The sequence below is a fragment of the Camelina sativa genome, chromosome 9, assembly GCF_000633955.1.
Source record: "Camelina sativa cultivar DH55 chromosome 9, Cs, whole genome shotgun sequence".
NCBI lineage: Eukaryota > Viridiplantae > Streptophyta > Magnoliopsida > Brassicales > Brassicaceae > Camelina > Camelina sativa.
The window spans coordinates 31,204,713-31,220,177 of NC_025693.1; the positions used below are offsets into that span (position 1 = coordinate 31,204,713).

The 15,465-nt window shown below is 35.3% G+C and overlaps 3 protein-coding genes and 1 long non-coding RNA gene across 4 annotated transcripts; 2 read left to right on the top strand and 2 right to left on the bottom strand.

Annotated features, from left to right (window-relative positions):
- Window positions 1,877-2,853, bottom strand: LOC104713385 (ethylene-responsive transcription factor ERF037-like). Its single transcript, XM_010430485.2, has one exon. The coding sequence runs from the start codon at window positions 2,705-2,707 to the stop codon at window positions 1,970-1,972; it is 738 nt and encodes a 245-aa protein (XP_010428787.1). The 5' UTR covers window positions 2,708-2,853; the 3' UTR covers window positions 1,877-1,969.
- Window positions 5,063-5,847, top strand: LOC104713386. The gene is made up of 2 exons (XR_755607.1): window positions 5,063-5,340; window positions 5,427-5,847. It is a non-coding gene; the product is annotated as an uncharacterized LOC104713386 (long non-coding RNA).
- Window positions 8,705-11,507, bottom strand: LOC104713387 (sugar transport protein 14). Its single transcript, XM_019230361.1, has 5 exons — window positions 11,403-11,507; window positions 10,676-10,928; window positions 10,100-10,422; window positions 9,378-10,007; window positions 8,705-9,286 (listed from the first exon to the last, which is right to left on the bottom strand). Exons 2-5 carry the CDS (start codon window positions 10,815-10,817, stop codon window positions 8,870-8,872), a joined length of 1,512 nt encoding a protein of 503 aa, XP_019085906.1. The 5' UTR covers window positions 10,818-10,928; window positions 11,403-11,507; the 3' UTR covers window positions 8,705-8,869.
- On the top strand, window positions 12,327-15,362 carry LOC104713388 (protein LAZ1 homolog 1-like). The gene is made up of 9 exons (XM_010430489.2): window positions 12,327-12,465; window positions 12,696-13,102; window positions 13,245-13,301; window positions 13,399-13,507; window positions 13,619-13,803; window positions 13,891-13,979; window positions 14,103-14,358; window positions 14,445-14,687; window positions 14,776-15,362. Exons 2-9 carry the CDS (start codon window positions 12,884-12,886, stop codon window positions 15,070-15,072), a joined length of 1,455 nt encoding a protein of 484 aa, XP_010428791.1. The 5' UTR covers window positions 12,327-12,465; window positions 12,696-12,883; the 3' UTR covers window positions 15,073-15,362.

A 15,465-nucleotide genomic window follows, 5' to 3' on the forward strand; every position in this document is an offset into this window, starting at 1 on the left:
AATAAGATTCTACTTTGCATAACTGTCATCAAATATTCAACTGTATAGTTCTTCAAAAACATATTTTCGTTAGCGTAGAGTTAACTAACGTCACCACATTGACCAAAGAAAAAAATATAATGTTCTTCAAAATCCAAATTATGATTCAACGTAAGGAGAATAGCTATAAAGGAGAAAAACATATTTAAGCATCATGACATGTATTTCTAGAACAACAAAAAAAAAACTATGGGGCTATTAAATCTTTGACCAAATGTAAGTTTCATAAGTATATCAACAACAAACTTTCTTCTCTTTGTTTTTCTTTTAAAATAATAGATTGATGGATTTTGTTTGATCTTTAATGAACCAAGTTATGTTTCTATCAATCAACAACCAATTTGTTTGATGTAGGGTAAACAAACAAAAATATATGAACTACCTAGTCGATGTAACTAGCGTCTTTAAGAGAATTAAATGTATGATGGGAAAGATTATTGAACATATATATTTAAGTGTGAATGCGTGTGATGATCGGAAGATTCATAGGTTTTGCTTATTTTGACCTAGTGGCAATGTGGCATATGGTTGTTTGCAGTTTTGGTGGACATCTTAGCGTGCTTTTGTTAGTTGTCTTCAGCTTGGCTTAACGACAACGGTCTTGCACCTCCTTGCATTACACTTTACACAATTCGAAAGTCAGAGTATACTTGAATAACATATGCATGCAATTTTCATTATTTTTTTCTGTTGAATTGTTTGAGGGTTTTGAAGCTTCCGATTAGAGTACAACGGCTGTTGCGATTTGGTTTTTAAAAGACGGATTGTTAAATAAATAAGTGATTTTGGACTTAGTGGTACGTATATGATCTAAACATTTGTTTAGCGGGTGATATTGCGTACTTTTTTTTTGGTAACCTTATGTTGCGATGCTTACGTTGATTTAGAAAGTCCGATATCTGATTTTATGCAATGTTAAAGTGACAATATAAATCATATATTAGAGTATCTATTAATATAAAATGGGATCCAAATATATACTAAGAGAATCAGATATATTTGAGAAAGAAAGAAAAAGAACAAATAAAGACCGTGCTCGTGGGTGGAACCTCCGTTGACCGCGGATCCCAATATAATGGCCTTTTCCTACGGAATAGTTTAATGCATTACTAATTAACGTAGCAATCAATTTTAGTTCAAAATCAATGTACGATGATTATAATAAATAGGTTGATTTAATCACCATATGAGCCGGTGTTGATTGATGTTTTCGTCGAGAAGGCTCACGCGATACTTGGTTACATTAAACAAAAAAAAACATTATTTTGTTCAAACACAAACAAAAGTCTGTTAGAATGAATAAAGAAGGTTTTGAAATCGATCTACATCGTTGGATTTGCATATGAGTTAGTGCATGTAAATGTTAAACTAAAGAGTCAAGTCATTAATTATGTCTGACTAATGCAAAAAACAAAGTCAAACAAGAGTAAATGATAGTAAGAATTAGTATTAACCTGCCAATTGTTTTGCTAAAACGATGATATATTTTTACTTCTCTTGACAATATTGTTTTTTAATTTAATCATCCAAATAGATATACTTGTAATTACAATTCAGTGCAATAAAATTCAAACTGAAAAAGTAGGTTATGTCAAGCCAAGCAAGGAAATTTTGTGAATTAAATACAGAGCGGGTGATAATAAATAACCAAGTTGAAAAGATTCCACATATGCCAACTAACAAATCATCTGAGATTATATTTTTATTGCACCCTTACGTACCTTTGATATAAATAGTTTAGTTTCTCAAATGCTCACCTAGCTAAGTATAGTCAGTATTGTGTATCTACATACAGTATCTAGAAGATCCGATCACGATCGAAACAATAGACATTATGTGGTTTAATTGAGTATATTAAACACTGTTGTGAATCCAATAATTAAGATTAAACAAAAGGGATTGAAATATTTTTTATATAAAGGAAAAAGAACTAAGGAAAAAGGGGGCCAAAATTGGAAGACTCAAAAGGTTCACCCATCGAAATGCCATTTTCGTCGCTGTGGTAATAAAAGCTATAACAGTTATTAAAATACCAAGGTGAACTAGGTGGATACGCCGAGTCAACGTACACAAACTCGTTCCACGACTCGTCGTAACTCGTCTCTAGACTCGGTAACTCCACTATCTCGCTTAGTTCTTCCGCCGTAGACGCAGCTTCTTCGCTCGACGGTGACAATGACGACGACGTAGAAGTCGAGTAGCTCGAGGAAGACAAATGCGACTCCGGGACGACGATCGTGGTTGGATCGGAGACCACGGGAGCAGAGGAAGAGGAGAAGTCCATGGCTGCGGCTACGGCTGCTGCGGCTTGAACGTCGCGGGGAGAGGAGGAAGCTGGACGGGGAAGGTAAGTGGCGAGCTCGGGGAAGTTGAGGACGGCGGAAGTTCCTTTAATGGTGAGAGCAGCGGCGTCGTGTGCACGCGCCGCCATCTCCGGAGTAGAGAAAGTGCCGAGCCAGATACGGCTCTTCTTGCGAGGCTCTCGGATCTCGGAGACCCATTTGCCCCACGTACGCATCCGGACGCCTCGGTAACCAGGGTCGGGTCTAACACGTTTCTTGTTGTTGGTTCGATGGGAGTCTTCTTGGTGGAGATGATGATGATGATCGTCCTCCTCCTCCTGCACCGGAGACGATAGTTTAACGGAGGTGATGGATGACTCGGTCATTGACACGTGGGTTTGACTCGGTGAGTGTGAGGAGAGTAACGTATAGGGTTTATATAAAGACGAGAGAGAGAGAGAGTTGAATAAGGTATTGAAGTGAAATGTTGAAGTTAGTTAGAAAAGGACAGTCGATCGCTTACTTATGATGACAGGTGTGTTCACATTTTTAAATTCACACAAGTCAGTATTATTAAAAGAAAAATGACCCATTATGTTTTTATTTTATATAATGTTGATATTTGCATTCGGCAAAGTAAATGGTGTTATTTATCTTTTCGTGATAACCTATGCATGGTCCATGGATGAACTTGATCAATTCAATGGGGTAATAATGTTCCGATCGGAATTTACTAAACAACTTATCCAACAGAAAAGGGAGAATACGAAGAGGGGAAAAACCACAAATAGGCTTAAAATATTACTAAGAGATGTCCATGACATTTGATTGTTTTATATTTTCAATTGGCTGGTAATATTCCATTAGGAATTGACTACGAACGTTCTTCAAGTAACTTGTTAAAATTGACTAAGACCTTAGATTTGCAGTAGAAAATTAAGGGAGAATTGTAAGAGAATTAAAAATCACAAATACGCATAAACTAAAAGATGAATTACCATAAGTTCAATATTATAACATTAATACACGCGTGTGTATAATAAAATGATTGAAACAATACGTGGATTAAAATTACAATGATAATACTTCCAATACATATATTACTCGATTACAATTCTTTTGTTGTCATATTTTGTTAGGTCCAGTTGGTATATACACTAACAGAAATTTGTCTTTCCCTAAAAAAATGTCTATAAATTGAAATAGTATCTACTTATATATAGCAAAATGGATAACGAAATCATATATATTAACATTTTTATTTTTTGTCGTCTTCTATTATCTTTGGCAGCTAAATAAAAATAAGTAGGAATGAATGGTTTTCGGTGGAAGTCGAGTTTCCCAACTAGACCCAACTTTGGGTCAAGAAACCTGTATGATACTATTATAGCATGCATGTATATGGTCTTTTTCATTCACCACATTGATGCTTAGTTGCTTGCACCTTTCCTATAAGTTTTAGTATTATGATGTAAAGAGCCAAGACTTTTGGTTTAAAATAATAATACTAATAACATTTCTATCAACGAAGACATAGTAAAATATGAATTCTCTCTAGTCTAGAAACTCGGGTTTTTTTCTCTGGACATATAGAGTATGATTTACTGTTGGAGTTAGAAATCAGAAGAAAGGGAAGGAAGGGAAGAGGAAGAGAGATAATTAAGGAGACCCACAAGGAGTGAAGGCTGTTTGCCCCATCTGAGCATGGCATTTCTGACAGTTGTCAACACCCTTCCCACATGCCCCTTCTCTTCTTCTATAATCTCCCCTTTCAATTTTCATTTTTTTTTTCTTTCTATCATCATTCCTTCTTCATTTTACATTCGTTATTTGTTAATGTTTATTTACCACATTTATCTCATTATTCAACACATTTGTTCGGCTTCTTTTGGGGTTCTACCTACTAGTACATGATCTTTGGTATAGTCAATTTATAGCACCGTTGTTAAGCATTATTAATCTACCTACGTATTAATTTTTTTTATTATGATGTTGACGTTTTAGTACCTGAGAGTATCATTTGAATTGAATGCTTTTTTTTAAATATTAATTTACCGCCGGAACCTAGCCATTCTATTTGCGGTCTATTGTTTTACCATAACCAAACTTTTGAGAATTACTACTATTAGTTATTGTGTTCATAATAATTATGTTTGCAGTGTATTTGTATATATACTAACTAGGGATAAAACAAAGAACTTCCATAGTTTTCTTATTAATTAATAGGTGGTGAAAAAAACCTAAAACAATAATTAAAACGAAAAGGGGAGTATTAGGAGGGTGTATTGAATCTGATATTTTAGGAGATTTGCTGAGATTTTAATATTTTGGAATTTTGGGAGATTTAAGTGTAATTTTGGGAAATTTTGATATTTTGGTAGATTTTTTGAGATTTGGGTTTTGGGATTTGGTGAGATTTGATTATAAATTTTAGATGATTTTAGAATATAGAAAGGGAAGAATAAAAAAACAGCTTGATTCAACCTCACGTGATCTTCACTCGATCACACTTTGGTTAACATAAAATAAATTACAATGTGTATCTTGTTATTACAATGAAAGTGTGATCTTCACGTGAGGTTGAATCGGTGTGGTTTGTTTGCCTGTGTAGAGAGGATTGGATAAAGTCGATGTTAGATGATGGTGACCAGACGAGTTCAGAATTACAGTGTAAGAGATGATTCCAACGCCAAAGCCTTCTAAAAGTCTCCCCATGTAAAGAAAGGAAGTATCCTACAAAACCATAATGATGTAGAGTTAAGGTCAACCAACAAGTTTAAATCCCCACTCTAGACAGAGAATGGTCTGACCAAACTGTTGGAGATGAATAACCACACTGATCATATTCGAAAAACATAAGAGGTTTAAGAAACAAAATCAAAAAATTATTTAATAGTGTGCATGTTTGTTAAGGATTAGATTAGTTCAAAGACAGTGACACTTATTTATTGTTATGGACACTGGATATACACCTGTTGAACAATCACAAAACATAGATTGGAGCAAGGATCACGCAACGGTATGATATAAATTCCATCTTTTCTTTTAGCCTATGCTCTCTTTTAGGTTCAATCTTGTTGGCTGATTATATATTTATTTGGCTAGTTTTCCAGAAGGAAAAACAAGGATATATCCAAAGAAAGTTACCGCACTTCTCGTGATGATGATGGATGTAGTACAAGGAGTGCCAAAACGCGTCGCTCTCCTGATAGGAGGACACAGCAAGACAGTGGAAGCAGAGGAGGGAGTTTGCGTTCCAAGGATTGCCATGGATGGGCAAGACACAAGCAAGAACAGAGATGGAGCCAATTCTTTCCCGCTTTCTCCTTCGTCTCTCTATCTCTCTTTCAGTTTCCCCGAGGATTGCCATGGATGGGTTCGACCAAGAACAAGATTATCAGAATTCGATTGGTTCAATAATTGGTGGCATCGAATTTGAAGCCGAAGAAGAACCCATTATCCCTGAAACTCATCTTTTTTTTATTCTGTTCTACAACTCCCCCTAATCTATCTTCTTTCTCCATCACGAATCTGACTTGAAATTGAGTGAAATTGAGAATATGGAGTTGTTTTTCATAGTGAATCGGTAACTAATAATGGGATTTAGGATTGATTCACTCGATTACACATCAACAAATATTTCTAGGATTTATAACGAGAGAACGAGAGAACGAGAGAGGAGAGTTTGCAAAAAAAAAAAAACTGAGCAAAAGATTCCTTTTCTTTTGTAGATCGAAGAAGTGTTTTTAAAATATTTTAAAATTTCACCTTCAAAGGTGTGATTTTGTAGGACATTATTTTCAACTAAAAATGTTTGAAAAGTCTCCTAAAATCACATCCAATAGGTTTTTTAAGAAAATTTGTGATTTTTTGAATAACAGTAGATTTGAAATGAGATTTATAAACTATTGATTGAATAACCAGAGATTTTAAATGATTTTTATAAATTTCACATTCAATAACATAGGATTTCAGATGATTTTAAAAAATCATCAATTAAATAACAGGAGATTTAAGAATATCCCAAAATCTCTTAAAATTCTCAGTTCAATACACCCCCCTTAAGCATGTCCTTTTCTTATCACCAGCACAAATATGTCATCTACATCTACAGTGTTTTTAAAACAAATATACATCTCTCCCTTAATGTTTATTAGTTAGAATTTTAGTTATTTTCCTTTAATATGATGATGATACGTGAGAGCATTCTCAAATTTGGAATATATTTATGAATCTTTAATGTAACTATGAAGGCCGGTGTATATTTCGAATTTTTGTAGTCTTTCTAGGTAGTGTTCGCTTCTACAGTATGAACACTAATATTCAACTAAGTTTCATATAGATTGTGTTGATGTAGTTAATTTAATCCTTACGCGACAAGCTACTTTATAAACCTAGATATTCATCGAAATGACAACAAAACAAATGGAGAAAGGAACGCTGACTTTTAAGTAAACCTCTCATATAAACTAAACAATATAGTATACAAATATACCAAGGAAATGAAATTGAAAACAAGACTAATTACTCACATGTGGCCTGTGCTCAAATAAACATTGCTAGTTTGTAAAACCTAATATAATAATATGTAAATTTTCTCATGGATATAATAAATATCTTTGAATAATTATAAAGATATGCCTTGAACTTAGAAATTATTAACATGGCGTGCCTCGTGCATAAGATTAGGGCTTCCATGCTACCATCAACGACGTAATGAATTCCTCTGTTTTTATTTCCATTATAATATGAACTGCCATTATGAAATATATCCAACAGCATCCATTCCTCGCACTTAATAGTTCTGATATTTTTTGGACGAAGATTATATAAACGTGCATGTGTTGTATATATGAATCGTATATGTTGTTATGCTATGAAATATTGAAATCTATCTGTCCGTCTTATTAGTTATTATTTTTATTCTAAATTCGTTTTTCATTGTTTTGTATACATACCTACATGGAATTATAACATATATTTTACGTCTAGTTCCGAATATAAACACATAGTTGCATAGATAGCACCGTCACCAATTCATAACATATTTTTTTACTTCCGTATTTTAATTGTATCGTCTTCTCCAACTCCAAGATGTAAGAAAAAAAACAAACATTTTTAATCACAATTTGACTTTGATCTCAAAAATTTAATACATTAATTCAATGTAAGAATATCTACTTACAGAACCTACAGAAGTTTTGTATTTCATCGAATATTTTTCATGAAGTTAAATATGAAAAAACAATTCAAGTGGTTCACTAGTTAAAAGACTTTATTTTGGAGTTGAGAGAGACTAAAGTTCAAGTATTCTCACCACAATGGTAGTAACTATTGTGGATGTCGTAAATGTAAGAATACTATCCTGCTCTAAATACTTTCTTCCGGGATTGTGCACTATCAAATGTGTTTTCTTTAACTTGTTCAAAAGATTGTTGGTAGATGAGAACAATCAATAGGCTAGGACCATTTTGGGCCTACAAGAAATGGGTCCACTTGGACCCCTAAATTCTCAAACTTTCGCAAATTTGACCACACAGTATCAACGTTCTCCTTGTTTGTTTCCTTGACGCAGTTCGATGTTTCTCTACATCATTTCGCTGTCGTATTACGCTTGCCACCACCACGCGTGGCTATGTGTTAATAAAAGAAGCATTCGCTTCCAGCCTCTTTTTTTGAAAAAAAAGTTAAAGGCCCTAATTTTCCCAAATTAGTTCAATAGTTAGACCCAATAAAAAAATATTGTATGTGGTAAAAGGAAGAGAGCAACAATGGTTCTAGAGAACCCGATAAAGGAGACTTCAATTAGAAACTAAAATTAAAATAAATTAGGCTAACTAAAGAGACTCATTGTTCTCACTTCTCCGATCATAACTAAAACATTAACGTTTCCTTCCTTCTTGGTTTGGCTGGTTAAGAGTATTAATTTCGAAAGTTTGGTTAACAATTTTGTAGCATAAAAGGGAAGGAAAAATTATGTTTTAGAATTAAGATTTGGTTCTAAGCTTTTTTTTTCCAATTATGTTGGTTATTATTAAAAAGATATTAAGACCTTTTTTTGAACACCGCTTCCGGTCCATATAATCCTAGGCACGGTTCTGACCACGGTTGCTATAATTATTAATCGGCACCCACCTATCCATTAACCACTACACAAACAATGTACGTACATTGTATTCATGATCATGCATTACACATGTACACTGCATTCATGTTTGCACATTCATTGTAAATACTAAATTTCTCGATTAATTAGTGAGTAACGAAGCAAAATCCCATTCATTTGCGAGCTTTTATTTATTGTTTGCCCTCACAATTGTAGTATTATCTAATCGATTAATGTTTTTATTTCTGAAATAGTAACAAACAAATTTTGTTTCTACTAAACACACAAAAAAAAAACAACAAATTCGATCACAATTATTCAAGATGTATCACTAAACAAAGCTTATCGTCCAATTTTCAAGGATGAAAGATCCAAAACCATATCCCCAAGAAAATTCTATTTAAATTTTTTAATCCACCAACCGATTGATCTTTTCTATATATCACTCACTATCTTGGACATATTTCTTCCAAAGCCAATGCTGTCTCCACAGAAGATAAACCTCTTCAATCGGAACCTGCTTTGTCTCCGGTAACAGAAAGTAAACGAAACTCCCCATCCCGAATATAAGTCCGGCGAATAAAAGAAATATTCCGTATTTGAGATGGCACAATGACACGAGGAAACACTGAGCAATAAGAGCCGTGAAGAAAAGGTTTACGCACACCACAACGCTCTGACCGGCGGATCGAGTCTCTAAAGGGAAAATCTCGCTTGGAACTAACCATCCCATAGGACCCCAAGACCGACCATAGGCCAATACAAACAGACAGATAAGGACCACGAGAATCACACCGAGCGATTTCGGTAGCTCTTTCCCTTCCCCAAACTTAAAGGCTAGTGTTACTCCTACTACAACCTGCCAAAAAAATGAAGTTACTTGTTTAGCAAGATATAAACCCTAGCTTAGCTTGTACGTAGAGTTAAAAAAAAAAAAACAGAGCACTCACCATGTAACAGAACATCTCGACGCTAGCTTCAAGAAGAAGAAACCTTCTTCCGAATTTATCAGCTGAATACATAGACATGATGGCGGCAACAACGAGCGCAGCGTTTGTAATGGTGGACGAGATAAGCGACGCAGACCCACCAAACCCTAAGCTCTGAAACATAACCGGAGCATAAAACAAAATCGAATTCATTCCGGTTAGCTGCTGAAACGCTGGAAGCCCAATTGCTCCAATCACTAGCTGCGGTCTGTTCCTACGAGCAAGAAGATTCCGAAACGGATTCTTAACGGCTCTAGCAGCTTCACTGGCTTCGACGAGATCCTGAAACTCAGCATCTATATTGTTTGTGCCACGAACTTTGATCAGTACAGCTTTTGCCTTGTCGAGCTTCCCTTGCTCAACAAGACTGTTTGGTGTCTCAGGCAAAACGAGTCCGCCTAGGAACATAAGTATAGCTGGGACGGTGGCGAGACCGAGAGAGAGTCTCCATCCCCATGGATGGATTTGCTCTGTTTTGTAGTTTATCAAATTAGCCACTAAAATGCCGATGCAAGTTGTTAGCTGGAAAAGCTGATTCACGGTTCCTCGAATCTTCGCAGGAGCCATCTCTGAGAGGTATAACGGAACCGCCTGTAAACGCAAACGTATAAACTAAACTGTTAAACCGGACCAGACACCAGAAAGCTGTTTAGACATAAGAGTTAGTGTATTGTGTGTTTTGCCTGGTTTCCGAATCCAATGCCTATGCCGAGGAAGATTCGACCAATGATCAGCATGAGGATGTTTTTGGCGGCGGCATTGATAACTCCTCCGAGGAAGAAGCTGACGGAGCCAACGAGGATGCTTCCTCTCCTGCCGTAGATTCGGGTGACATAAGAAGCTCCGAAAGTTGAAATCAAACCGGCGAAATAGAGAGAGGAGGTGAAGAGTGTGAGGATTTGATTGTCGTATTTGCAGTAATCTGTTTCGTTTAGATGCATTTGCTTTCTTTTGTAGATTTCTGGGAAGAACTCTTTCAAGAAATCGTCCATTGATGTAACACCACCTGTGTTTAACAAGGTTGAAAGTAACACAAAATGAGCAATCTCTCTCTTGCATAAGTTCCTCGAGTTACAAGTAAACTAAAACTTCTCGAGCTAAAGCAGTCCACTTAAAACAAAACTAACGGCTAACGCTAAACCCTTCTCAGAAACTTATAACGGACAAAACAGGGGAAATTGAACAAAACTGAAGCTGTGCACTTGAGAGTTTCAGAATTTGAGTATTTGTGTAAGATAAAAGAGAGAGAGAGAGCTAACCAGAGACTCCAAGATCATAGCCGAAGAGAGAGCCTCCCATGGATCCAACAATGCAAGCGAATATGAAATAAGAAGTGATTCGATGCTCATAAAGATGAGCTCTCTTTAAGGCTCCTTCGTCGGTAAGAGCTCCACCGGCCATGGCTTTTAAAAGCTTGGAGACGACAAGAGGAGGAATCTTCTGATCTGTGTGTCTTTGTAATAAGATTTAGTCGAGTGTTGTGAACTAGTAGTAGTGATCGTTATAATCAAGCTGTGAAGATAAATAATTAAAGGTTTTAGATATTAGCAGTTACACTTTGACAATCTCTGTCCTTATCCCCTTTTTTAAGGAGCTGTATTTGACCTCATCTTTCTTAATTAGTACAATGGTTAAATTGGCAAGGAATTTCTTCATAAGAAAATACTTTTTTTTTTTTTTTTTTTTATAATATATGGTGTCTTAACAAGTAAAGAAATATATCATATTTTCTCCATATTATTTTTTGAAATGAATGTTAAATTTATTCAACAAAAAAAACCGTGTTTATGCATCAGTGTTATGAAATTCTTTAAAACTAGTATTTAATTAAAAATTAAAATATTTTTTCATTAAATAATTTATGTTTTCAAGAAAAAAATACCAACAAATCTGAGTTTATTTGTATATATATATATATTTTTTCATTCATTGAGACAATAAGAAGATCTCACCATAAGCAGAATGAAATTCAATGTTTATATATACCTTAAAGACCCAAGCGTGGGATTTGTAGATTGATTATCTTTTCCTTTGGTTGGTTGGCTCTCTTGCTTTCACTCTTTAAAGCTTACCTTGTGCTTGTTATTGGTGTGTCACCATTCCCTACGTTGTGTTAATTAGCAGCTCATATATATTTGACCATTTTGACGCATATAAGGTTAGATAACTCAACCAATTGATACGATTCAGGGATATGAAGAAGTTTGACATGTTACCTGATTTTTTTGTACGATTAATTTCTTCACCATGTATGAATGAGAGAGAGAGAGAGAGAGATAGAAGGAGAGAGCTCTAGGGTAATAAGAAGAGAGAAAAGACTTATGGAACGGTTTTTTGCAACATGAAAAAGATCATGTGGAGATATTTGAGGGATTTATAAACTGAATTTACCTTTTCGTTTTCTTAGGCAAAGATTAGTATCATCTCTCTACGAATGGCCAATTAAGTTTAGTTTTTAACAGACGTGACCGCAAGATGTGTATTAAAGACTAGCTAAGTTTGTGTATTAATTGAAAGGAAATCTGATCATAATAAAAGGACCTTTAAGATGGATACATTACCAAAACAATGCAATTATGATTTTAAAATCTCCAAACTTTGTAGTACAAGTCTAATTGCAATTATATATGATAGATCGATCATTTTCGATAATCTTAAATCGTCAAACTATGTGATCGTTGATTGAATTTTGTTTTCCTAAAAGATTAGTATTTTGCTAATAATAATAATAATAATAATGTTTTTGTTATCAAAGTGATCAGATATGTGAAATTAAATACGTCAAGTAAGAATACGACACGTCAGATAATTAAGAATAACACGTCAGCAGATTAAGGAGCGGGTTGTCACAACACAAACCGCCCCAAAGGAAAAAAAGAAAAGTCTGAAGTTTTTTTCCTTTTTAGGCTTTTTTTCTTCTTCTCTCTTATATTACCCAAAAAAAAAAAAAAAAGTTGATAATCTCTCATCGATGTTTGTTTGATTCGCGCAATTTTAAAGAATCAAAGAGGGGTTTTTGTTTGGATAACGTAATTGGGATAATACTCGGGTGAGTCCAATTTCTCTCCTCTGTTGAATAATCGTTTTTTGACGGGGTTGGTGATTTTAGGGTTTTGCGTATATCGTTTTCCTTGCTGGGTGATTTAGCTTTTTGATTTTTGTTAATCCTCTCTTGTGCTGTATAATCTTGAATGGAAACTTGCCCAATTTGGGTTTTAAAGTTTCAATTTTTATCAGAACGTAATCTAATTGCTGTTTTGTTACTCGTAAATAATGCAGGAGGTTTTTTTTTTATCTATCCTGAATCAGAAGAGTCACCAGTCCACTGCTAATTTGTCAAAAGCTTGAGAGAGGAGGCATCAGTGATTTTGGTATCTATGAGCTGTGTGGAACAGTTGTTTGAGGGGAAAGTACCCTCTTGCTTGATGTGAAGATTGCTTCTTGTTTTTTTTGTGGCTGTTTCTAAGATGGAGTGGAGGGGAATCCTCTGCTCGCTGCTTTTTATTTTTTCTGTTGGAGAGTCTTCAAGTAGATTCGGGATTATGTGGCAATCTACTAACATCGTTGTTGATTCTGGACAATACTTCACTTGGCCTATCTTGAGTGCCAGTGTTTTCGTTGTTATTGCCATCATCCTCCCCATGTATCTTATCTTTGAGCACTTGGCTTCTTATAATCAACCTGAGGTTTGTGTTCTCTTGCTCGTTATCATCATCTTTATGACTCTTTTACTGATATAAGTTGGGACATTCCTGTAGTCGTTTGATCCATTAAATTTATCAACATCATCAGTTACTAAGCATAACGCTCCCCTCTTGTAATACACAGGAACAGAAGTTTCTTATTGGACTTATTCTGATGGTTCCTGTTTATGCCGTGGAATCGGTAGGTTTGATAAGTTGCTATATATGTTGTTTGTGTATCACAGAAGATTTGTATTCTGATATTTTCTAATTCTGGGTTCTTTATATTGTCCGAGCAGTTTTTGTCTTTGGTGAATTCAGAAGCAGCTTTCAACTGCGAGGTGATTCGGGATTGTTATGAAGCCTTTGCACTCTATTGTTTCGAGAGATATTTGATAGCTTGCCTAGGTAATTCTAAAGGCTTATCGCACAGATGCTTTATTAACTTGACAATATCTTTTGCAACTGTTGGCATTTGTTTATTTCTCAATTAATATTTCGTTTTCTCTTTATCTGTAGATGGAGAGGAACGTACAATTGAATTCATGGAACAGCAGACAGTTATTACTCAGAGCACTCCCCTTCTGGAAGGCACATGTTCTTATGGAGTTGTGGAGCATCCCTTTCCAATGAACTGCTTCGTAAAAGATTGGAGTCTTGGTCCTCAGTTTTATCATAATGTGAAAATTGGCATTGTTCAATATGTATGTGTTGTCATTAATTTATCTGGACTATGCCCTGTGATGTTTTTTTTTTTGTGCTTCAATTGACAAGAAATGTTTCTGCTGCAGATGATACTGAAAATGATTTGTGCTCTTCTAGCAATGATCCTTGAAGCCTTTGGGGTTTATGGAGAAGGGAAGTTTGCATGGAATTATGGGTAATATCTCTTGTTTCCTCCCTTCTCTTTGTTGATGTGTATTTGTTCTTTGCTGTATCTTGATTTTTATATGGTCAACGAGAAAATATCTGATTTTGTAATTAATGTTTGTCTTAATTGCAGATATCCATATCTGGCTGTAGTGCTCAATTTCAGTCAAACATGGGCATTATATTGCCTTGTACAGTTCTATAATGTCATCAAAGATAAGCTAGCACCCATTAAACCACTGGCCAAGTTTCTAACATTTAAGTCTATTGTATTCCTCACCTGGTGGCAAGGTATTATTGTTGCATTCCTCTTCTCTATGGGACTCTTCAAAGGATCTTTGGCTAAGGAGCTGAAAACGCGAATACAAGACTACATCATCTGTATCGAAGTAAATTTCATAAAACTAGTTGTTCCTTTAAGTATCCTCGTTTAAGTTAGTGTGAGATATAAACTTAAAATGTAATGTTTTTACAGATGGGAATTGCTGCTGTGGTCCATCTCTATGTCTTCCCAGCAGCGCCTTACAAGCGTGGAGAAAGATGTGTTCGTAATGTAGCAGTCATGTCAGATTATGCCTCTTTAGATGTACCACCTGATCCAGAAGAGGTTAAAGATAGTGAAAGAACGACAAGAACTCGGTATGGTAGACATGAGATAGAGAAACGCTTGAATTTCCCACAAAGTGTTCGTGATGTTGTGCTTGGGAGTGGTGAAATTGTAAGTCGATTTCTTCTATAACGAATCTAATTCTTAATTTACTTTAGTGGTTGCGATCATGACCAAAAATTTTCATTTCTTTGGCTAGATTGTGGATGACATGAGGTTCACGGTTTCTCACGTGGTGGAACCGGTTGAAAGAGGGATAGCGAAAATAAACAGAACATTTCATCAGATATCTGAAAATGTGAAAAGATTTGAGCAGCAGAAGAAAACGACAAAGGATGATTCATATGTGATTCCACTGAATCCATGGACTAAAGAATTCTCAGAGGTTCACGAAAACTTTCATGATGGAGGGAGTGTCAGCGACAGTGGTTTAGGAAGCACAAAGAGGCATCACCAGTCTAGAGTTTCAGGATTGTGGACTCGAATGCGAAGGTAAAAAAAAAGAAAAATGGTGGTGCAACGCAACCAAAGCTGCAAGAATGCTGAAGATGCCTCTTTTTTTTTTGGGAAGCCTCATCTTCGTCAACACCATCTAACAAAAAGAAGTTGTAGATTTTATGAGATGATGATGCTCATCTGCTTGGATTACACACAGGTAAAACAACAGATGCTACTACTACTAACTAGTTTTCTCTACTCTTTTTATACAACTTCATCGAGAAGTTAGATTTGTATCTCGCAATATGACTGATTGTTACACATAAAAATAAAATAAAAAGTTTGTCACGGCTAAACAAAATCTTTGTGAAGCAGCTTCTCATATACTGTGTTATGTATCGTGTTTGTTCTCAATTTTGAACTCTCGAGCTCAAGTCTGAGAGTCCTTGTT

What these genes read in the sequence shown, in the direction of transcription:
- LOC104713385 (XM_010430485.2), bottom strand. Translation starts at nt 2,707, where the DNA reads ATGACCGAGTCATCCATCACCTCCGTTAAACTATCGTCTCCGGTGCAG.
- LOC104713388 (XM_010430489.2), top strand. Translation starts at nt 12,884, where the DNA reads ATGGAGTGGAGGGGAATCCTCTGCTCGCTGCTTTTTATTTTTTCTGTT. An exon ending in CTTCTTATAATCAACCTGAG is followed by an intron (nt 13,103 to 13,244) that starts GTTTGTGTTCTC and finishes TGTAATACACAG; the next exon opens with GAACAGAAGTTTCTTATTGG. An exon ending in CTGTTTATGCCGTGGAATCG is followed by an intron (nt 13,302 to 13,398) that starts GTAGGTTTGATA and finishes TTGTCCGAGCAG; the next exon opens with TTTTTGTCTTTGGTGAATTC.
- LOC104713387 (XM_019230361.1), bottom strand. Translation starts at nt 10,817, where the DNA reads ATGGCCGGTGGAGCTCTTACCGACGAAGGAGCCTTAAAGAGAGCTCAT. An exon ending in CTATGATCTTGGAGTCTCTG is followed by an intron (nt 10,423 to 10,675) that starts GTTAGCTCTCTC and finishes TGTTAAACACAG; the next exon opens with GTGGTGTTACATCAATGGAC. An exon ending in TCGAGATGTTCTGTTACATG is followed by an intron (nt 9,287 to 9,377) that starts GTGAGTGCTCTG and finishes TTTTTTTGGCAG; the next exon opens with GTTGTAGTAGGAGTAACACT.